The sequence below is a fragment of the Rhinolophus ferrumequinum genome, chromosome X (assembly GCF_004115265.2).
Source record: "Rhinolophus ferrumequinum isolate MPI-CBG mRhiFer1 chromosome X, mRhiFer1_v1.p, whole genome shotgun sequence".
Lineage (NCBI taxonomy): Eukaryota > Metazoa > Chordata > Mammalia > Chiroptera > Rhinolophidae > Rhinolophus > Rhinolophus ferrumequinum.
In genome coordinates, this window is record NC_046284.1 from 89,327,117 (window position 1) to 89,351,142 (window position 24,026).

The 24,026-nt window shown below is 38.2% G+C and overlaps 1 protein-coding gene across 1 annotated transcript in view; it reads left to right on the forward strand.

The window, feature by feature from the left end:
• The window catches only part of EFHC2 (EF-hand domain containing 2), a 239,729-nt gene that overhangs the window by 102,410 nt on the left and 113,293 nt on the right, over positions 1 to 24,026 (forward strand). The window contains 5 exon segments of the mRNA XM_033122963.1: positions 2,464 to 2,687; positions 5,516 to 5,767; positions 7,969 to 8,082; positions 8,477 to 8,615; positions 15,703 to 15,868. Coding sequence (XP_032978854.1) covers positions 2,464 to 2,687; positions 5,516 to 5,767; positions 7,969 to 8,082; positions 8,477 to 8,615; positions 15,703 to 15,868 — 895 coding nt within the window.

Genomic DNA, 24,026 nt, shown 5'->3' on the forward strand with positions numbered 1-24,026 from the left:
TTTTCTTGTTTCTTGAGGTAGGCTTGCATTGCTATGAATTTCCCTCTTAGGACTGCTTTTGCTGTGTTCCATATATTTGGGGTTGTTGTATTTTCCTTTTCATTTGTCTCATGATATCTTTTGATTTCTTGCTTGATCTCATTGTTAACCCATTCATTGTTTTGTAGTATGTTATTTAGCCTCCATATGTTTGTGTATTTTTCAGTTTTTTTCTTGTAATTGATTTCTAGTTTCATACCCTTGTGGTCGGAGAAGATGCTTGATATGATTTCAGTCTTCTTACATTCATTGAGACTTGTTTTGTGGCCTAACATATGATCTGTGTTGGAAAATGTTCCATCTGCACTTGAAAAGAATGTACGTTCTGCTGCTTTGGGGCGAAATGTTTTAAAAATATCAATTAAATCCATCTGGCCTAGTCATTTAAGGCCACTAATTCCTTGTTGATTTTGCGTCTGGAAGATCTATCCCTTGATGTCAATGGGGAGGGTGTTAAAGTCCTCTACTATGACTCTATTACTGTCAGTTTCTCTCTTTATGTTGGTTAATATTTGCTTTATGTATTTCAGTGCTCTTATGTTGGGTGCATAAATGTTTACAAGGGTTATATTCTCTTTTGGGATTGATTTCTTTATCATTATGAAATGTACTTTTTTGTCTTTTATTATAGCCTTTGCTTTAAAATCTATTTTGTCTGATATAAGTATTGGTACCCCAGCTTTTTTTTTATTTCTATTTGTATGAAATATCTTTTTCAGTGCCTTCGCTTTCAGTCTGTGTGTTTCAGTCTGAAGTGGGTCTCTTGTAGACAGCATATATATGGGTCTTGTTTTCTTATCCATTCAGCTACCCTATATCTTTTGATTGGAGTTTTTAATCCATTTATATTTAAAGTGATTACTGATAGGTATATAGTTATTTCTGTCTTATTATTCATATTTATCTTCTTTATTTTCGCCCTTCTTCTTAAAGAAGTCCCTTTAACATTTCTTGTAATACTGGTTTGGTGGTGATGAACTGCTTTAGCTTTTTTTCGTTTGGGAAGCTCTTTATCTCTCCTTCAATTTTCAATGATAGCCGTGCTGTGTAGAATAGTCTTGGTTGTAGGTCCTTGCTTTTCATCCCTTTGAATATTTTGTTCCAGTCTCTTCCTGCCTGCCAAGTTTCTGTTGAGAAATCAGCTGACAGTTTTGTGGGAGTTCCCTTGTAGGTAACTAACTGCCTTTTTTCTGCTGCTTCTAAGATTCTTTGTCTTTAACATTTAGTGTTTTAATTATGGTATGTCTTGGTGTGGGCCTCATTGGGTTCATCTTGTTTGGAACTCTCTGCACTTCCTGAGGTTGTATGTCCATTTCCTTTGTCAGCTTAGGGAAGTTTTCAGTCATTAATTTTTCACATTGGTTCTCAATCCCTTGCTCTCTCTGTTCTCCTTCTGGTGCCCCTATGATGCAAATGTTGTTATGCTTCATGTTGTCCCAGAGGCCCCTTAAACAATCCTCATTTTTTGATTCTTTTTTCTCTTTGCTGTTCATATTGGGTGTTTTTTCCTAACTCATCTTTGAAATTGTTGATTCGATACTCTGCTTCTTTCTAATCTTTTGTTGATTCTTTCTACTTCATTCTTCATTTCAGTCATTGTATTCTTCATTTCTGACTGGTTCTTTTTTATGTTTTCCATAATTTTTTTTTAATGCTTACTATCTGTTTGCTGAAGTTCTCAGTAAGTTCCTTGAGCATCCTTATAACCAGTGTTTTGAACTCTATCTGGTAGATTGCTTGCCTCTGTTTCATTTAGTTGTTTTTCTGGGATTTTCTCCTGTTCTTTCATTTGGAACATATTTCTTTTTTTCCTCATTTTGGCTCTCTCTCTGTATTTGTTTTTAATGTATTAAGAATAAGGAGGGAGGAAAGGGTGGTAGAGGAAAGAAGATTCCACAAAGCTTCAAATCAGCATAAAGTCATTCATGCTTATAGAAAATATAAATCATGGTGTTGGCACCTACTGTATTGAAGCTTATTTTTTTTGAGCCAAGAGTATGCATTTTTGTGAGCACTCTTCTTTGGGGTCTTAGTTCCTTGTTTAGTGTGCTCACATTGAGAGCTATTGTGTGAAAGTGTTCCTGTTTGTCTGGGGAAATACATGGTAGCAGTGTCTGGCACATTAGGTCACTCTGTTTATGCCCTTCTTCCCTACCATCCTAGTATTTATGGGTTACTAAAGTACTTCCCCAGTACCACTTAGGGAACTCCAATAACATGCAAGTCTGGTCAAATAAGTCTTGACCTCAGAAGTCTCAGCTCCCTGTGGTATCCTCAGAGTTTGAACATACTAATGCTGCCTCCATGAAACAGCTCTTTGCCAAGTTACTGTTGTCAGAAAGCATTCAAGGCTGTTAGAGTTGTGCTGCGACTTCTTCCTTGTTAGCCTCATGATGAAACAGTTTTATTTTATTTATGCCATAGGGACTTTTATCCGGCGTCATCGGATTTCTCTTCCACCTCCTCATGATGATCAGTTTTATACTGTGTATCATTTCAATATCAACATAGACATTGTCTTTTATGGCCGAACATTCAAGATTTATGACTGTGATGCATTCACAAAAAACTTTTTGAAGAAAATAGGAGTCAAATTAAACCCTCCAGGACAGTGTCCAGAAGATCCTTACCTGAAGATATGGAGAAAGGTAAGAAGTTGATACATTTGTAAGTTTTTATCTTCAGAATGATAACCCCTTCAGAGTCAGTAGAGTGTACTGTTACTTCTGATGCAAATGTGAGAGAACTTTTGAGGCCATAGTCACTGGAGTTGCCTTCTCCTTTTGGCTTCACTCACTGTCCCTGTCCTCACTTCTCTCCATGGATAGTTTTTCCTTCCAGACCGTAGGAGTTCTCAGTGAGCTGCCCACATAGGACCATTTCTAAGAGCCCACAGTCGGTTTTGTGGTCACTGACATTGTAAGAGTTGGGCCCACATTTACCTGGCTTGTCTTTTCCCATTTAGTTGCCTAACTCTGAAGAAATCTTTGCTTCTGTACTATTGATTTAGTGAGCCAAGCCCTCAGTACACCTTTTCCTTTTTCCTTTTTTCTCGGGACTCCCAGTTCCCCTTTTGGTGGCATCAGATGCAGAGATGTTCTGGAGGAGTGAGAAGAGTATGATTTCAATATACCCCCATTATGAAAGGATGATCGTTTTCAAAGTCTGACCCCAGTTAGTGTAGGGAGGAAAGAATCAGTGTTAGTAGTAGTAGTATTTTCTTTCTAAAAATTTTTAAAAAAAATTATCCCTTGGCCCAAATTTTATGTTTTATAGAAGAATCTGAACACCCAAAAGGGCAAGTGTCATGTGGAAGATCACTAACTAGCCAATCTTCTTGCTGGGACTTGAACTCAAATCTCTTCATTTGTACCCTGGTTTTCATTATTGTCATTTGTTTTCTTTTTCTATTTTTATTGAAGTATGATTATACATAGTAAAATACACAGAAATTAAGTATACAGTTGGGTGAGTCCTAACAAATGCATATACCCATGTAATCCACACCCAAATCAAGATATAGAAGATATTTCATTCACCACCCCTCCAGAAAGTTCCCTCAATCCTTTTTCCAGTCAATCCCTCTTCTCACCAAGTGATAACAATTATTCTAATTTCTATCCTATAAATAAGTTTAATCTCATTTTTACTGTTTCTAGATTTGTAATTCATTTCTTTGCAGAAAGATAATATAAAATTGAGAATAAAATTCTCCTTATTTTGATCTCTTGTTAAAAGCTGAATATAGGATCATTCCTGCCTCCTAGCCCCATCAGAATTGTTCTTCGATGTTATAGGCATACAACCTTCCCGAGAAATATATATTGTTGATCCTGGAATATCTAAGGTGAAATCCTTGTGGCATTATACCTGTGTGTATTGGTGTGCAAGAAGATTTATGGTTTGGGTTCATTTTTATTTTTCCAAATGCCCTAGATAAAAACAGTTTTTAGAGCTAGCAGAGAGAAGAACCTAAAAGAAATGGATCCGTATGAATTACCACCCTTTGCATATGGCTGCACTCAGTTAGTATTTTATGATGGTGATTGTGAATGATGATGCATTATATGAAATACATAGAGCACTGTGCAATTTCCTAGGTTTATAATAAAAATAATCTTTTGTTCCAGGAATCAAGAATAAATACCAAGAACAGCCAAGAAATGTTTTAAGTAATTTCCTTTCAGATTGGGAGAATAATTTTAGCATTTATTTCCTCAGGGAGAAAGCTCTTCAATAAATACAGAAATCTGTGGAAAATTAGTAATTAAATATGAGGCTTTTATATTGATTTTAATGCTTTTACTTCTCCAGTGTTTGCTGTCTTGAAATTTAAAGTTAAAATTAAACAGTTTAACGTAAACTGAAAATAGCCCCAATGGTGTGTAATCAATAATGCATTTCTTAGAGGAATTATAATACCAAAGAAATATTTTTTCAATTGATGAAAGTAGAAGTCCCATTCCTTCATTTAAAGATCAAGGATAAGACTGAAGAGCCTTTGGAAGGCCATCATGTCTTCCACTGTGTTGGGGCAAGTCTATACCTAGACTGCCCTGGACAGATAAACAAATTTGAGAATTTCCAGATCAGATTACATAATGCAATGTAATCTCCCTTGCCACTGAGCACTTCCTTATATAACGATCCTATTTGGCTGCATCAGATAGAATGGGGTACTTTTGCTCCAAGGGCTGAGAACATGCAAATAGAGAAGAGTTGCACTAAGAAGACTGCAGAGCTCGTGGTTGCTGGGTTGGGAGACAGAGCCCAGGCAGTGGTTCTGTGCTGATTGGGAAGTTTTCCATTAGCTCTGCTTCTGTTTCTATGACCTTTCAAATCCTCAGTATCTAAAGCTTTTGAGTAAAATAAACCACAAATATATTTCTTCCTTTTTACCTTCACAAAAATCTTTGGCTGAATAAGAAGGATATGCCAATATGAATTTTCAGTGAAAAGACAAACAGTTATTTTGGTTGAGATATAATTAACATAGACTCGTGTACAAATCTTAAGGATACAGATCAAGTTTTGAAAAATGTGTACAATTTAGTAATCAACATGAAAATCAAGATACAGAATATTTCCATCACCCCAGAAAGTTCCCTTGTTCCCCTTTCCAGTCAGTCCCCCACCAAAGGGCAATTGCTGTTCTAATTTGTCACCATACATTAGTTTTGTCTTTTCTTAAACAATAATTTTAATTCTTTGAAAAAATCAGTCTTTAAAAACATTACAGAAATATTTTTAGTGTATTAAAATAATTTTTAATATGACAGGCTTCCTAATACTTGATTGTATTTTTAAGGCTAAAACATTATATGTGCCTATATATATATGGATATTGTTAGTTGAAATTTAAAAAAAAAATCAGAATGTTCTATGGAAAAGGTACCTTTATGTTCTTTGATTGCTTGCATCCCAGAAGTGCTTATACCCAAACCAGAACTGTTATTGACCTTTGCTCCATTTTCAGAAGCTAGACTACATAAAGCGCTTACATCCCCATGGGCCCTCCAACACCCTGAAACAGTTCCTCGAATATGATAGGAAGGTTTTGCGTTTCTTCTGCCTGTGGGACGATTCAACCTCATTGTTCGGGAACCGTAGAGAGCTCATCTTGCATTACTTTCTGTCTGATGATACTATCAAAATCAAAGAATTGCTACCACACAACTCAGGCCGGGATGATATGCCATTTTTCCTCCAGAGGAGAAAGCTGCCCAAGGTGAGCAGTATACAGAGAACCATTTTCCCAGTTTGCTTGTAGTCTGAAAGACTCTAGTCACTTACTGGAATGTTAAGTATTATGACTATGTGATGACAGTTACCATATATTAGTGCAAGTGTTTAGAAGACTTTCATTTTGTGCCCTATATTAATATATATCTTTGAAAGTAATACAGAGGATATGACAAATTGGAGTTGGAATATTCTGGGCTTAAGGTAAGTAAAGGAAAAAAGTCAAATGCAAGTGAAGGCATCTATTTATCATTGAGTTCACAATCAGTCTTTTGAAGGTAACTGACTCTCTAGCAGTGACTCATGGCCTTGGATTGGGCACTGGCCTTTGGCCTCTGTAGCTTACTGAGGAGATTCCATGATGTTGGTTTGGGTTCTGAGTGTGCACACACAAACATACATGCATACGCACAGGAATGACTCTTCTGAGAGTAGCCACCAGCCACCAGCTAGCCACTGGCTAGCGGCAGTGACAGCTTTTGCATTTTATTTACTATTAAAAAGGAGTTGTCAGATTGATTTCTATACATATTTATGGCAATTTGAGAGCTAATGTAACTTGGGTACAGCCAGAAATGACACAGAGACAGAAAACCTGGGTTAGACTTGTGGTTCTGCACTTCATAGTTGGATTATCTTGGGCAAGTCACTTAACCTCTCTGAGTTTATTTCCTTATCTCTAAAATGCAGTTAACACAGCCTCCATCCTGAGGTAACTGTAAAAATAGAATAAGATAACATAGCAAAAAACACTATCAAAGGACCTATAAACATTTATAAGGACACACAAAAATATAAAGGCTTTTTCACAGTTCCATGTTATGTTTTATTTCTTACTTGGATCAAGTATTTTTTAACTTAATTTTTAGTGCTACAGAACAGGTTACTGAAACTCTCATTTCTGATGAAAAAAACTGCTGGTTATGTGGTCTACACAGGAGGCTCTCCCAGATTCTCTGAGCCCACCCCCAGAAGCCCTTCTGTGTTGCTGGGAGGGGATAGCTGGTGGAGGTAGGCAGGATTTGTCATAGAGGGAGCTCTGGGGTATGCACAGCAGGTGGCCAGAAGGTATCAGGGAAGCCTGTTTTTAGAATGGCTTTGGAAAATAGGCTGAATATAAAATAATAATGACACATCTGAACTTTGCAATGTACCTTTTCATCAATTGCTTCATTTATTCATTAATTCAACAAATATTTATTGAGTGTCAACAGTGTGTCAGCTCTGGGATTATAGTGAGAAAGAAAATGGATTAAGTCCTGCTTCCAGGAGCTTACATTCTCATGGGTGAGAGACACAATAGTTGTGGGTGTTCCCCTGATACTCTCAATATCTTTTGAGAAAGCAAGGAATAAGTACTGTTGTTACTATAGATGACAAAACTCAAGTTCTGAGTAGATTCCTGGCCCCAAGTTCTGTAGCTAGTAAGTGGTAAAGAGAGTTTGCATTCAAATGTCCTATTTTTCTATGTTACATGGCTTACTTATGCCCCACACATTATAAATGCACGTTTGAACTTAACATTTTATGTCACATGTATCAGAGATGATTCAGATTTCTCATCTGTATGTGATAAACTGATCACTGTCAATTTATACGTTGAAGTATTTCCTACAGTTCATGCAACTGCTTGGACCACCTCTAGTGCATATGGAACTGAGGAGTGCCCTGGCTTGTTCCAGGCCACAGTTTCTTCTGGAGGCTGATCACACTCTGTTGTTCTTGCCACCTCACCACACTACTTCTCTCAGCCAGCAAATGCCTCCTTAGCTCAGGATCAGGCAGGGTGCTAAGGGAGTAGAGAAAAGTAGGCAAGGCATGGTTTCTTCTTCAGGGTTGTTTGTATTTGAGTGAAGAGGAAAAAGATGACTGCTGGTGAAGCAATTAGAGAACCACAAAAAGTGGTTTAATCCTGTGGTAGGTGCTGTGGAGCTTTGGACTGTGGACAGGCCAATCGGATGGGGAAAGATGGGGCTTTATCAGGGCCTTAACAGATGGGTGGTGTATAGACCAGCCTGCAGCAGGTGAGGAAGTACAGGGAGAGGTGTATGGCGTAAGTTGTCTTCTCTTCCCTGTGGGTGGCAGAGAAGAACCATATAATGCATATTTCCCTCTTGAGCCCCTCAACAGGGCCATCTTTGTGTTTAGAGGCCATCTACCACATCTTGTTTTGCTTTTGTTTTCTAGTATGGCCCACCTGGAGTCTATCAACCAGGCGAGATAACAGATCAAATAGTTCTCAATATGTATGGTGGCCTGGCAGTGAACCAAGTGCATGGCTACCTGTTGGATAAATACAAGGTGAGGAACCTCATGTTTTACTACTGTTTCCAATGTGATGTCCGTGGAATCTGAAATGTGGAGTGAGTTACATATTCTTTTCTTGTGAGGCTGTGAATAAAATTGATGAATGTATAAATGTATGCATTGCATTGCTGTTTATCAATAATAAACATGTTTAAGTGCATATGTAAATATATGTATTATATTGCTATTGGGTAGCAGTACATTGCTAAAAGAATGTTTTAAAATGTTAATACCAACTGGTTGTCTTTTGATTTGATTTTTAAAATTTGGTTATAAATGATATAATTGAGGGTTGTTTTTTTTTTTTTAATTTCTTTTTTGCTTTGGGAAGGGTTAGGTCTTTGGAGGGTCTGCGGTGCCAACACTGTGTTCCTTTCTTTTTTATTAGCTAGGAAAATTAGAACAAGAGTTTTACAAAGATAGTGACCTGTCCTTAGGAACTACCATCAATGTATGGGGAAGGAAAGTGCTCCTTTGTGACTGTGATGAATTTACGAAGGCTTATTATAAGAATAAATATGGAATTGGTAAGTGATATGTCTGTCAATTAGAAAATAATATTGAAACTTAGAATCTTTGTTCCCTAGTTAACATTTTTACTTTTGAGTTTCAAATGCTTAGCTCATAATAGCTACCATTATAGCTACCATTTATTGAGCATTTGCTATCTGCCAGGCATTTGTTGTCTTATTTCTTCCTAACAATAATTCAAGAAGGGTAGGCCCATTATCCCCATTTTAGAGGTGAAGAAACTGAAGCTTAAAATGGGCTAACTTGTTGAAGGTCATGCAGCAAGTAAAGGGTGAGCCAAGATTCGAACTTGTTTGCCAGATGCCAGAGCCTTCTGTTTTCCCTCATAGCACTCTGCCTCACTACAATTTGGGTACATATTTTGGTCAAGCAGTTGGAATGGAAATCTAAATACTTTTCTTTTCACTGAATTCTTGCTTGTATAGTGGATATATTTCAGTTCTCTGGGGAATTCTCTTGTGCCAATTTGGTCTACCTTTCCTGGGGAGGCTCAGCCAGGTTTGTAGCTTCTCTCTTCCTAGATATCAATTGCATCCAGGTTAGCTCAGTTCAGAATGAAAACCAGTGACTTATTTAAACACCTACTAGGTGCAGGTCATTCTAGTAGACTTTGGAGCTCCAGAGTTGGGTAAGGAGTTTCTAGGCTGGAAGGGAAGCTGAGACCCACTGCATGTTACATGGTGTTATGAGGGTCGTAGAAGCAGGTGGAAGATCTGATATGAAGCCAGAGAAACAAACCCCAGGGGCGGCCGTGTGGCTCAGGCAGTTGGAGCGCCGTGTTCCTAACGCTGAAAGCCGCTGGGTCAATTCCCACACGGGCCAGTGAGCTGCGCCCTCTACAGCTAAGACTGTGAACAATGGCTCTCCCTGGAGATGGGCTACAGTGAGCAGCTGGAAGTCAGTGTGAGCTGCTGTGCACTGCCGTGAGCGGCCAGTGGCCAGCGTGAGTGTCCAGCAGCTGGCGAGAGCTGCCCTGCACTGCTGTGAGCAGCCGACCGACAACCGGCGACTGACTGCCTCAGCCAGGGGTAGCGCAAGGTTCATAACACCAGCATGGACCAGGGAGCTGTGTCCTACACAACTAGACTGAGAAACAACGGCTTAAAAAAATGGGAGGCGAGAGTGGGGGGAAAGAAGCCCCTTATTTGTTAAACCTGCTAGCCAGCTCTGCCTGATTCCTGGGCCTTCTAACCCAGGCTCCTGACATACGGTGCCAGTGCTAGGCTAAGTAGGGGCAGTGAGAGTTGCCGACGTGTTAGATTGGAGTTTGGAGCTGGAGTACGGGATGCTTACTTCTCCACAGAGTAGTCATGTTAGTGCACTTCCCGGAGGGATGAGGTGGAAGCTTAGAAGCAACCATAGCTTCCTAAAAAACAAGACGGTTTGTCTCTAGGATGAGAGGAGGCCCGCTTTGTGCCTTGGTATCCCCATTGTGTAGTGTTCCTGGCCTCCTGGGAACATTTACTGTGTGATGGAAAGCACATCAAATGCACCCAGGGGTTGGGATAAAGAAAAAAAAAAAAAACCTTTCAGTTTCACTCTTTGGTTCATTAAGGGAATTTGTTCCACTGCATCTTCCTGCCAGATTAGTACCAATCTGTGGACCTTATGGGGCCATATTGGTGGCCACTTCTTATTTTCTATCATTGGTCTTCTTTAGTGGACACAGTTGAGCATAGTTGTTTTGGGGACTCTGCAAAAGAGGCAGCTGGGAATGTGCACGTGGTGGCTGCTGAGAAGAAGCTGCTAGTGAGCCTTAGATCAGTGCGAGGAGAATTTGATCTTTAAAAATGTAGATGCCTATTTAGAATCAATAAGTCTTTAGTGCAGACTTGAAAATTTGAAAAAAGAAGCATATAAAAGATGAGTCACAAAAATACTTATTTGTGTCCTACTGACAGATTACCTTGACATAAAGGATATGGTGAAGGTTCTAAAACATCACATGATCCCTTAAACATAAAGTCCAACATTTGGTTGATGTTTGTGTCTCAGCTTGATTTTGAGACTGAAGGTTGTGTTTGGGAAAATGAATGTAGTGCTGGAGAGACATGGTTCATTGTTCGTTTCTTAATGGGTTTGCAGGGGTCTTTGAGAGGCATTTGCCTCTCAAAGACAACGTGAATTCACTGGTGCACTCGGCAAATGTATCAGCTTCACATGACCTATGGTTCTTTTCAGCTGAGCCCTAATGCTTTCTTTCTGCTACTTCTTTTGTTCACTCTGAAGACTTAACTGTATTTTGTAGAAAAAAGTAGTTTGTGCCTCTAAAGCTAATATAACATGAGCATTATGCATTTAAACAGAAAATTATGCAAATGCAAAATTGTGATGCATTTTATAGTCATGCTGACTTTTTGTATTTCTCATAACATATGTTAAAATATCCCATTTAGCAGACACTATTATTACACAACTGTTCTTGAGTAACAACAGTGTACTTAATGCAGCTAATGACTAGAAATTACATCAATGATGTAGGGTAGGCGGGGAGTGAATAAATACTCTCTGATAATCTTTACATTTGCTTTCCTTAACTTTTTGGTAAGGTTAAATTAATATACTTAGTGTTACTTAGATAGTTACTTCTGATATTTTAATTTTATATATAATTCATGTGGTTCTAAAATTCATAAGACTGATCAAATTCTATACATTATATTTTGGTATTTTTGATGCCTGAACCAGGACAGAGTCCTGCCAATAATCATAGTCACAATTCTCCCTTGTCAATAATTGTGGTCAGTAGAATATGTAGTGTCTTCACTCTGCAGTGACATAGGAAGAAGCTGACAAGTGCCCACAACACAGCTAGGGACCTCCCTAAGAGGAAGCCAGGGGGAGATTTCTAATGCAGTATATAACCTTGGTGCTTTAGTACCTTCTTTTAACTAATGATTCCCCAACATATTTTGTGGGAGAAAAAAATGGCAGACAGACTAAGAGAAGGAGTTGGCTGCAGTCCCAAGAAAGGCACATGAGTAAGCTTTCTATTTATGTGGAAGCACAGGGCTTGATAGAATTCCAAGAAGTATCTGTACCCCCCTTTAAAACCAATCTGACTCCTAAAAAGATGAGATTCGTTCATGCATTTAAGGTTCTAAGGAGAAGACGATTCCATAGAATTCTTCTACAGAACAGTCCGGTGTGACTCCCCCACTAGGCAGCTTGACCATCCCACTGGCCCAGGCTTGCCTGCCAGGCTATAGCATGTCACTCCTTCATTATTTCATGTGGATGAAAGACCGGCAGATGGAGGCCTGTTGGACTTTCTTGTAGCATGAAGGTTGGAAAAGGCTCCAGGGGCTGCAGCAGCAGGTGTTTCTTTCACTGAAGGGATTTGAATGTAAACTGTTTGTACCTAGAATTCCTTCCTTGGGTTATTATTTCTTTGTCTATGAGTGGACTTTCTTATTATCAATTCTTAGTGCCTAGGACAGCCAAACCAGTAACACCACCATTCATTCCCATTGCCCTTGAACATTTATTAGGCTGTATTAACATTAAGGATGAGCAAAAAACTTAAAGCACTTTTAATTTTGTGGAGTCATTTCTAACCATCTGTGAATTCTTCATGCAAGAAGGACATCCAAGATGAATGTTTAATGACCATTTGAGCAAATTAGCCATCCCAAGGTACAGTGACAGGGTGAAATTCATTTCTAGTCTCACCACATGGCCTCGATGGACCTAACAAATTTGCCTCTTTTTCCTCCCACCTGCTTCTACGACCCTCATAACACCATGTAACATGCAGTGGGTCTCAGCTCCCCTTCCAGCCTAGAAACTCCTTACCCAACTTTGGAGCTCCAAAGTCTACTAGAATGACCTGCACCTAGTAGGTGTTTAAATAAGTCACTGGTTTTCATTCTGAACTGAACTAACCTGGATGCAATTGATATCTAGGAAGAGAGAAGCTACAAACCTGGCTGAGCCTCCCCAGGAAAGGTAGACCAAATTGGCACAAGAGAATTCCCCAGAGAACTGAAATATATCCACTGTATAAGCAAGAATTCAGTGAAAAGAAAAGCATTTAGATTTCCATTCCAACTGCTTGACCAAAACATGTACCCAAATTGTAGTGAGGCAGAGGGCTATGAGGGAAAAAGAGGCAAATTTATGAAGATTGTTGAGGATTAGATGAGTTCTAAGGATTTTTCTAGCTAGAGCTAGAAAATTATGTGATTCACTAATTATTTGACCCAGAAATGAGCATCCCATCATAATCATTCAGCTTGGGTATTGGATACAAGCAGAGGTAGATTTACCTTTAAGTTCATAAAGTTAACGAAGATTAAGCTTTAGTGTTCTTCTTTTGCAGGGGCCCCAGTCCAAAGCCTTGGGCCTAATTTTGTCTCAATAATTTGGCATTCTTTATCTTGAAGAGCTTCTCCCAAAATTACATAAGCCTCAGGCCTCCCAAAACCTGAGTCCATATCTGGGTTACTAGAACATACAAGATAAACTTTGAGGTAATTGAAGGCTTTTCCCAGCATTCTTTCCAACTGAGATGGTGAATAGCAAATCACTGTGTCTCCTTTAAGACTCCTTTTAAAAATATATCACCTCTCTGTAAATTTGTTGAAATCTAGATAATTGTAGGTAGACATTCAACATATATTTTCACAAGTCACTTGGAATTAGGGGAATCAGACTATTTGAAAGACGTGTCTCAGAATCCAGCAGTGCCAGTTTAAGAAGATGTTTGGGAAGGTGCTTTGTACAAAAATGTATACTTTTAAATTTATTCACCAAATATTTTTTTAACACTTGAAATATGCAAGGTGCTGGGATGATGGAAAACTACAGACAGGAAACTTATTCAGGTGCAAATCCAAAGCTTTGTGAATATAAGCAATTACCCAGAAAAATATCTTGAGTTAGAGTATCCTCAAAGATGTATGTGGTGTTACATAGACATGATGGAATGGAACACTTCTCGGCTTCTATACACTAGATGGCACTGTGGGTGCAGAGGAACACTCTAAATTGGTTGTTTTTTACTTAAAACTGTTGCAAAGATTATGTAGTTGAGAAAACAACACTGTGTTACGAAATGTATAATTTTAGGGGGAAGTATAGAATGCATTCTTAATTAGTTTGCGATTCAATATGTGTCCACTTTTTGTTAAACTACTCAGATTAGTATGTAGAGTTGTACATACATGTACCCTGTTAGAAGAAACTGATCATGTCCCAATTTTCTAATAATCACAGAGTTCTCCCTGCCATCCCTATAATTCTTTCCCTGAAATGAAGGTACCAATTGGTGACGTGTTTCATGTAACAGTTAGCAGTGATAGGGTCTGCTGCAATTCTGCCTAAATCCAAGATTTGAACTTTCCTTTTTATTACCAAAGCTGCTGCTTAATTGCCACAAAGATAGCAATAGGAGAGGCTCATGAGTCACTTCTCTTCTGGCAGCCTGGCCTCCCCCTTTCATTGAGCCAGTGAGAAATATTTGATGGCGTTCTCTTTGCCAATATGTCTTCTGTGAGCAGTTTCTGTTAGGATGGAACAGTACTCATTGGGGGATTATGCTTGAGGGGATTTCAAACACAGGATGTTAGGAAGTCTAAGGAAATGTGAAAGTTGAAAATGTTTTCACATTAAAGAAATACCCTCAAACCCTTAACCTTTTGAACAATCAGTAGAAAAAAGAGTCCCTCAATTTTAAGAGTTAGGTTGCCTGGATGACAAATTGATGCACATTTTCAATTATAGAGGTGTGCAGTAAGTCTGTACTCTTCTACCGTGTTTCCCCGAAAATAAGACCTAGCCGGACCATCAGCTCTAATGCGTCTTTTGGAGCAAAAATTAATATAAGACCCAGTATATATTATATTATGTTATGTTATATTATTATACTATATTATACCCAGTCTTATAGTAAAATAAGACCGGGTCTTATATTAATTTTTGCTCCAAAAGACGCATTAGAGCTGATGGTCCGGCTAGGTCTTATTTTCGGGGAAACACGGTATCTATTAGAACTTTGACAATGGAAAAGGAAATCTTTGCTACTCTGGAATTCCTTTCAGTCACAAATAGCAATACCTATGGATACTCAGGCTTGGGGAAGAAGTAGAAATTAGATTCCATGGGTTGTATTGTTTTGTTTTGTTTTGTCTTGGGAAAGATTCTGGAGTCTGCTTTGCCATTTTTTGTGGGACAGACACAAGTGATTTGAATCTATCCAGTCAGTGTGTTATTTGCTGTGGGAGCACACTTGCTTCTGAGATTGTACAGCCTCACAGATGAGTACCTAAAAGCTCATAGGCTATTACAAGCAGCTCTCTCTCCATCTCTCCTTCCTCACAGATGATAAGTAAATAAAGAAAACCAACAGTATTTACTACTTAACACTCCTTTTGAGAGAGTAGGCTGTGGCTATTTTAAAAGTTTTGTTTGTTTGGTTTTGGTTTTATTTTCATTTTTTTGCTTCATCACATTTTAGTACAATTGCAGTCTTTTCTTGGGCAGAGCAACCTGGAGCACTGATTGGTGACAAAAAGTTTTGTTTTTGTTTTTTAACTAGATAGTGAAGTACCATAGCCTAGAGTTGAGTTGGAGGAAAGGGAGAGGTCTTCAAAAGTGGCCACAAGAGGAGGGGACAGTGGACAGGGATGATAAAGGCAAAAGAGTCAGGAGTCATTCCTGTTTGGAAAGGAATTTGATTAGTGACTGTTGACTAAAGATAGGAAAGGGCTCAAGTACAGGTTAAAATATGGAATGGGTGGCATAAAGTTCTAAGTTTGAATTTTCATATCATTGGAAAAATCAGAGATGAACAAAAAATACTCAGAAATTGGATGTGATGACAAAAGATAAATGTTTACTTATTCGACAGTTTCCTTTTTTTTCTGTCTTTTGAACCAATGACGATTATTGAGTGAGTTCTGTGGTTTTTGTAAACATGATTGAAACTTACCCTCATAGGATTTTGCTGTGTTTTGTTTGAAAGAGTTTAAAATAGTCTACAAAGATCTCCATGTTCATCTTGAAAACATAACAAACTTTTCAAAACAGCCATAAGCAGGACAAAAAAATATTGATGTTTCATTTGCTTTTGTTTTGTTCTAGAGAACTTTACCTCTATTTCATACAAGGCTCCACCTCCTCCAAAAGTAGAAAGGAAATTTCCACCTTATACTGGCTTTGGTTCTGAAGAGGATTCTCTCTGCTCTTGTATAGGCCTCCTTCCCAAACCTTGTCCTCATCTGAAGAACATCAGAAAATTCATGGACAACTACAAACTTTGCAAATAAAATGTATTGCCTACAACAACAACAACAAAAAAAAAATTCATGGAAAAAGACAGGTGCTTGAGGGAACCATGATTTTGGTCTAATCTTTCCCAGATGTGGTCAAGATTTATAGTACAGTCCTCGTGACAAAGTAAATGACACTCAGCTTATCTAATTTCAAGTCTATGGACATGTTGTTACAGCTTTTAAATGAAGTTGTTCAATTAATAAGTTTTTACTTGAAAGGTTACTTATTTATTTTATTTTTCCCAGTTTAACTGAGATATAATTGACATATAACATTGTGTAAGTTTAAGGTGTGTAATGTAATGACTTGATGTATATATATGTATGTGTGTGTGTATATATATATACATATACATATATATATATATATATATATATATATAAATGATCACTACACTAAGAGTAGTTAACATCCATCACCTCACATAGTTACAGTTTTTCCTTGTGATGAAAACTTTATAAAAGATTTACTGTCTTTGCAATTTTTAAATATATAGTACAGTATTGTTAACTATAGCCACCATGTTGTACATTGCATCCTAGAATTTATTTATCTTATACCTGGAAGTTTATACCTTTTGAATACCTTCATCTAATTCCTCCATCCCCCACTCCCTGCCTCTGGCAACCACCGATCTGATGTCTATTTCTATAAGTCTGGTTTTTTTTGATTCCACATGTAAGCGAGATCATACAGTATTAGTTTCTCTGTCTGACTTATTCATTTAGCATAATGCCCTTAAGTTTCATCCATGTTGTCATAAATGTAAGGATTTCTTTTTTATGGCTGAATAGCATTCCATTGTGTATATATACACCACATTTTCTTTATCCATTCATCTGTCAGTGGACATCTAAGTTCTTTCCATGTTTTGGCTATTGCAAATAATGCTGCTATGAACGTGGGGGTGCAGGTATCTCTTTGTGACAATGATGTCATTTCCTTCAAATATATACCCAGAAGTGGGATTGCTGGATCATATGTTCTATTTTTAAAAAATTTTTTAGGAACCTCCATACTGTTTTCCATAATGCCTATACCAATTTACATTCCCAAGAACAGTGCACAGGGGTTCCCTTTACTCCACGTCTTCGCCATTGAGTGGTTATTTTAATAATAAGTGTCATCTGGAAGCACCTAAAGTCATAATAGTCAGTGGGATTGCCAAGTAGTCAATATATATGAGTTTGTTTCTGTTGCGATTAATTATGTATATATCTCCTCAAGTTGGTCCCTGAGAAATGGTATAGAGTAGGGGTCAGCAAACGTTTTCCTAAATGGTCAGATAGTAAATATTTTTCGCTTTGCAGGCCATATGGCCTCTGTCACAGCCACTCAACTCTGCTGTTGTAGTGTGAAAGCAGTCACAGATAGTCCATAAACAAATGTGTGACTATGTTCCAATAAACTTTGTTTATGGACACTGACATTTGAATTTCATATAATTCTTACTATTACAAAATATTCTTTTGATTTTTTTCCCAATGATTTAAAAATGGAAACGCCATTCTTAGCTCACAAACCATACAAAAATAGGTGGCCTGCTGTATTTGGCCCATAGGCTGTAGTTTGCCTACTCCTGGCATTAGAGACTGCAGTGATTTATAAGTGTTTTTCAGAATGTTATTTGGCCATTAATGTAGTTGTTTTTTTCAATTACAGTTGATACAGAGTATTATATTAGTTTCAAGTGTACAACATAGTGATTAGACATTTATACAACTTACGAAGTAATCATCCCATCTGATACCGTACATAGCTATTACAATATTATTGACTATATTCCCTATGCTGTATTTTACATCCCTGTGGCTATTTTTATAACTGACAATCTGTACTTTTTTATTTATTTATTGGGGAGACAATCGTTAGTAAAATTACATAGATTTCAGGTGTAAAATTCTGTATTACATCATCTATAAATCCCATTGTGTGTTCACCACCCAGAGTCAGTTCTCCTTCCATCACCATATATTTGATCCCCTTTACCCTCATCTCCCACCCCCCTCCCCCCTTAACCTCTGGTAACCACTAAACGATTGTCAGTGCCTATGAGTTCTTGTTTCTCGTTTGTCTTGTTCTTTTGTTGTTTTTGGTTTATATACCACATATCAGTGAAATCATATGGTTCTCTGCCTTTTCTGTCTGACTTGTTTCGCTTAGCATTATACTCTCAAGATCCATCTATGTTGTCACAAATGTTCCTATATCATCTTTTCATACTGCTGAATAATATTCCATTGTGTATATATACCACAACTTCTTTATCCATTCATCTATCGAAGGACATTTTGGTTGTTTCCATGTCTTGGCCATCATAAACAAAGCTGCAATGAACATTGGAGCACATGTGTCTTATGTGTAGATGTTTTCAGATTTTGTGGGTAGATACCCAGGAGAGGGATTGCTGGGTCATATGGTAATTCTATTCGTAATTTTTTGAGGAACCTCCACACTGCCTTCCGTAACAGCTGCACCAGTCTGCATTCCCACCAACAGTGTATGAGCGTTCTTTTTTCTCCACAGCCTCTCCAACAATTGTTACTATTTGTCTTGTTGATGATAGCCATTCTGACTGCAGCGAGGTGACATCTCATTGTGGGTTTTATTTGCATTTCTCTGATGATTAGTGATGGTGAGCATTTTTTCATATGTCTATTTGCCATTTGTATGTCCTCTTTGGAGAAATGTCCCTTCAGGTCTTCTGCCCATTTTCCAATTGGGTTGTTTGTTTTTTTGTTGTTGAGTTTCATGAGTTCCTTGTATATTTTGGATATTAGCCCCTTATCGGAGGCATTGTTTGCAATAATCTTCTCCCATGCAGCTGGTTGCCTCTTTATTTTGTCGATGGTTTCTTTTGCTGTGCAGAAGCTTTTAAGTTTCATATAGTCCCATTCGTTCATTTTAGCTTTTACTTCCATTGCATTTGGAGTCAAATTCATAAAATGCTCTTTGAACCCAAGGTCCGTAAGTTTGGTACCTATGTTATCTTCTATGCAGTTTATTGTTTCAGGTCTTATGCTTAAGTCTTTGATCCATTTTGAATTAATTTTGGTACATGGTGACAGATAGCAGTCCAGTTTCATTCTTTTGCACGCGGCTATCCAATTCTCCCAGCACTAGTTATTGAAGAGGCTGTCTTTCCTCCATTGTATATTTTTAGCTTCTTTGTCAAAAATTATCTGTCCATATTTATGTGGTTTTATTTCTGGGTTCTCAATTCTGTTCCATTGGTCTATGTGTCTGTTTTTCTGCCAATACCATGCTGTTTTGATTATTGTAGCCCTGTAGTACAAGCTAAAGTCAGGGAGTGTGATACCTCCAATATTGTTCTTTTTTCTTAAGATTGCTTTGGCTATTCAGGGTCTTTTGTGGTTCCAAACAAATCTGATGATTTTGTGTTCTATTTCTTTAAAAAATGCCATTGGGATTTTGATGGGGATTGCATTAAATCTGTATATTGCTTTGGGTAATATGGCCATTTTAGCTATGTGGATTCTTCCAATCCATGAGCACGGAATGTCTTTCCATTTCTTTGTGTCTTCAGTTTCTTTCAAAAATGTCTTACAGTTTTCAGCATATAGGTCCTTCACATCCTTGGTTAAGTGTATTCCTCAGTATTTTAATCTTTTTGCTGCAATTGCAAAAGGAATTGTTTTTTGGGTTTCTTTTTCTGAGATTTCATTGTTAGTATATAGGAATGCAATGGGCTGTTGTCCGTTGATTTTGTAGCCAGCAGCTTTACTGTATTCGTTCATTGTTTCTAATAGCTTTTTGGTGGAGTCTTTAGGGTTTTCTATATATATAGCATCATGTCATCTGCAAAGAGTGGTAATTTAACTTCTTCATTCCCAATGTGGATGCCTTTTATTTCTGTCTCTTGCCTGATTGCTCTGGCAAGGACTTCCAACACTATGTTGTAAAGCAGAGGTGATAGGGGACAGCCCTGTCGTGTTCCTGAACGTAAAGCAAAGGGCTTCAGTTTTTCACCATTAATTATGAGATTAGCTGAGAGTTTGTCATATACGGCCTTTATTATGCTAAGGTATTTTCCTTCCATACTTAATTTATTAAGTGTTTTAATCATAAATGGATGTTGTATCTTGTCAAATGCTTTTTTTGCATCAATTGATATAATCATATGATTTTTGTCCTTTATTTTTTTTCTGTGATGTATCACATTGATGGATTTGCGGATGTTGAACCAACCTTGTGCCCCAGGGATGAACCCCACTTGGTCGTGATGAATGATCTTTTTAATGCATTGTTGTATTCGATTTGCTAGAATTTTGTTTAGGATTTTTGCATCTGTATTCATCAGAGATATTGGTCAGTAGTTTTATTATTTTGTGTTGTCCTTAGCAGGTGTTGGTATCAGGGTAATGTTGGCCTCATAAAATGAGTTAGGGAGTACTGTCTCTTCTTCAATATTTTGGAAGAGTTTGAGCAGGATTGGCATTAGATTATCTTTGAAGGTTTGGTAGAATTCACTAGTGAAGCCATCTGGTCCCGGACTTTTGCTTTTGGGAAGGTTTTGGATGACTGATTCAATTTCGTTATTGGTGATCGGTCTGTTTAGATTTTCCAGTTCTTCATGGTTCAGCCTTGGAAGGCTATATGTTTCTAAGAACTTGTCCATTTCTTCTAGGTTATTGAATTTGGTGGCATATAGTCCTTCATCGTATTCTTGGATGATCCTTTGTATTTCTGTGGTGTCCGTGATAACTTCCTCTTTTTCATTTCTGATTTTGTTAATTAGTGTCTTCTCTCTTTTTATGTTAGTGAGTCTAGCCAAGGGTTTGTCAATTTTGTTAACCTTTTCAAAGAACCAGCTCTTTGTCACATTAATTTTTTACTATTGTCTTTTTGTTCTCTATTTCATTTAGTTCTGCTCTGATTTTTGTTATTTCCTTTCTTCTGCTGACCTTGGGTTTCATTTGTTCTTCTTTTTCTAGTTCTTTAAGGTGTAACATGAGGTTATTTATTTGAGGTTTTTCTTGTTTTTTTGAGATAGGCCTGTAATGATATAAATTTCCCTCTTAAAAGTGCTTTCGCTGCATCCCAAAAATTTTGGTAGGATGTATTTTCATTGTCATTTGTTTCTATGTATCTTATGATCTCTCCTCTAATTTCTTCTTTCACACGGTTGTTCTTAAAAGTATGTTGTTTAATCTCCATGTATTTGTGTTTTTTCCTGCTATCTTCTTGCAGTTGTTATCCAATTTGAAAGCCTTGTGATCAGAGAATATGCTTGGTATGATTTCAATCTTCTTAAATTTGCTGAGGCTGATTTTATGTCACAATGTGTGGTGTATCCTTGGGTATGTTCCATGTACACTAGAAAAAAATGTGTAGTCTGACGTTTTAGGATGAAGTGCTCTATGTATGTCAATTATATCCATTTCATCTAATGTGTCATTTAGGGCTGCTATTTCGTTCTTTATCTTCTGTTTGGATGATCTATCCATAGCTGTCGATGTGTTTAAGTCTCCTAGTATAATTTTGTTTCGGTGAATTTCTCCCTTTAGTTCTGTTAGTAGTTGCTTGGTATATTTCGGTGCTCCCTGATTGGGGGCATAAATATTGATGAGTGTTACGTGTTCTTGTTGTAGAGTCCCCGTTACCATTATGAAATGTCCATCTTTGTGTCTTGTTTCTTTTTTCACCCTGAAGTCTGTTTCATCTAATATCATTATGGCTACACCTGATTTTCTCTGGATACCATTTGCTTGGAGTGTCAGTTTCCATCCTTTCACTTTGAACCTATGCTTGTCCTTGTAGCTGGATGTGTCTCTTGGAGATAGCATATGGTTGGGTTCGTTTTTTGATTCAGTCTGCTACTCTATGCCTTTTTATTGGTGAGTTCAGTCCATTTACATTTAGGGTGATTACTGATATGTGAGGATTTCCTGTCATTGTATCTTTAGTTTTCTGGTAAGGCTGTGTGTACATTGTTTCTTTGCCTTTTTGTTGTTGTCTTTTATTTCTGTGTGGTGGTATTCCATGATGTTTCCCTCTGTTCCTTCTTTTATTTCAGTATATATTTCAGTTCTGGGTTTTTTTGAGTGGTTACTCTTAAGTTTATGTAAAAGAAAGTTTGATATTTATAGTATTCCATTTTCTTCAGCACGCTTACTTTCTGTATTCCCATATTCCGGTTCAGGCCTTTACTCTCTCCCTTTTTATGTTTCGCTTGCCACAAATTGTCGCTGTTGATGGTGGTTGAATAGCCTCCTTTAGTATTTCTTGTAGGGCAGGTCGTGTATTAGAAAATTCCCTCAGGTTCTGTATGTCTGGAAAGGTCTTTATTCCTCCTTCATATCTGAAGGATATCTTTGCTGGGTATATTATTGTTGGCTCATGATTTCTCTCTTTCAATAGTTTGAATATTTGTTTCCACTCCCTCCTGGTTTGTAGAGTTTCTGCTGAAAAATTCTGATGATAATCTAATGGGCTTTCCTTTGTAGGTTACTGTCTTGTTTCCCTGGCTGCCTTGAGGATTCTTTCTTTGTCGTTGATTTTAGACAGCTTCAATACAATGTGCCTTGGAGAAGGCTTGTTGGGATTGAGGTAATTAGGTGTTTTATTTGCTTCTTGGAGTCGAGGATCCAGTTCTTTCCACAAGTTTGGGAAGTTCTCATTGACAATTTGTTTGAATATATTCTCTGTTCCCTTCTCATTCTTCTCCTTCTGGTATGCCCATTATTCTTATATTGCTCTTTCTGATGGAGTCAGAAAGTTCTTGTAGAGTTCTTTCATTTCTTTTAAGTCCCAAATCTCTTTCTTCCATCCGTGTCATTTCCAGGTTTCTATCTTCAAAGTCACTGATTCTTTCCTCCATCTGGTCAACTCTACTACGTAAGCTGGCTATTTCATTCTTAATTTCTTCTATTGAGTTCTTAATCTCCAGAAATTCTATTTGGCCCTGTTTTAAAATTTCAATCTCTTTTGTAAAGTGCTCATGTTGTTTTTTGATTGTGTTTTTGAGTTAATTAAACTGCCTCTCTGTGGTTTCTTGCATCTCGTTGAGTTTTTTCAGAACTGCAATCTTGAGTTCTCTGTCATTTAAGTTACATATTTCCATGTCTTTAAGTTCCTTTTCTGGAGACTTTTTACTTTCTTTCTGAGCTGTCTTCTTGCCCTTGGTTATTCATGGCAATGACTGATGTATTTTTTCTCTTCCTAGACATCTGCAGGAGTGACTTCTGCAACAGGTGATAGGAAATGGTCTTTCTTTTGTTTTTGAGTACTTGTTGGTAGAATGTTTTATTTTCTCTCTGACTGCAGCCTTTTTTTCTCTCTCACACAGTAGTGGTATGTTTTCTCTGCACTATTCCAGCTTCTCACCCAATGGGGGGATTCCCTGGGAGACGGGCTTCTCCTCTGTTTATAATTCGCCTGTGTCACAGGACGCAGTGTCCGTGTGGGTATGTGGAGAGGTTTTGAAGTTCCAAAGCTCTTCCTGCACCACATTCAGGGCCCGTATGTTTTAGCAGTTCTGTTTACTCCTGCATGGATCCAGCCAGATAGGTGCGGCCAGGGGCAGGGTGAGTTGTGAGAGGTGGCCCAGGGCAGCGGCGGCTACCATCACCATAGCAGGTCCTGCTTACACAGCTCCATCCCCTTTTCCAGAACTAGTTGGGCTGCGAATCTGTGTCTTCGGTCCACAGTTCTCAGAACAGCAAATATTGTGTTCATTTGATCTGACACTGCTGCTGCTCTGCTTCTAGCACCAGGCAGGTGGGGGCGGGGCGAGGACTGGGATGATATGGAGGGGCCGGCTAGTCTCAGTGCCTAAGGCTTCCATTCTCTGCTGGGCAGTGAGGGCTTAAACCACCATTTTCAGCCTTCTTCCCTCAGGCTTTTCTCCGAGGTCTCTGTGGTGAGCGTTGGGTTCAGCCGTGTTATATGCTGCCCCCTCAGCCCTGTGGGCCATAAGTAGAGCCCTAGCAGTCCTAGTTCTTCCCCCTCTTGCAGCTGTCTTAGTTCCGGGATGCAGCAAGCTCGGAGTACTGAGCTAGGTGCGCGGCTTCGTCCCTGCACTGCTCCCTTCCCTCCTCCCCCGCTTGCTCGATTCACCCACCTTTCGGTGAATTCAGTAGTGGGCCTCTTCATCTTGCCTGTCTGCTGTG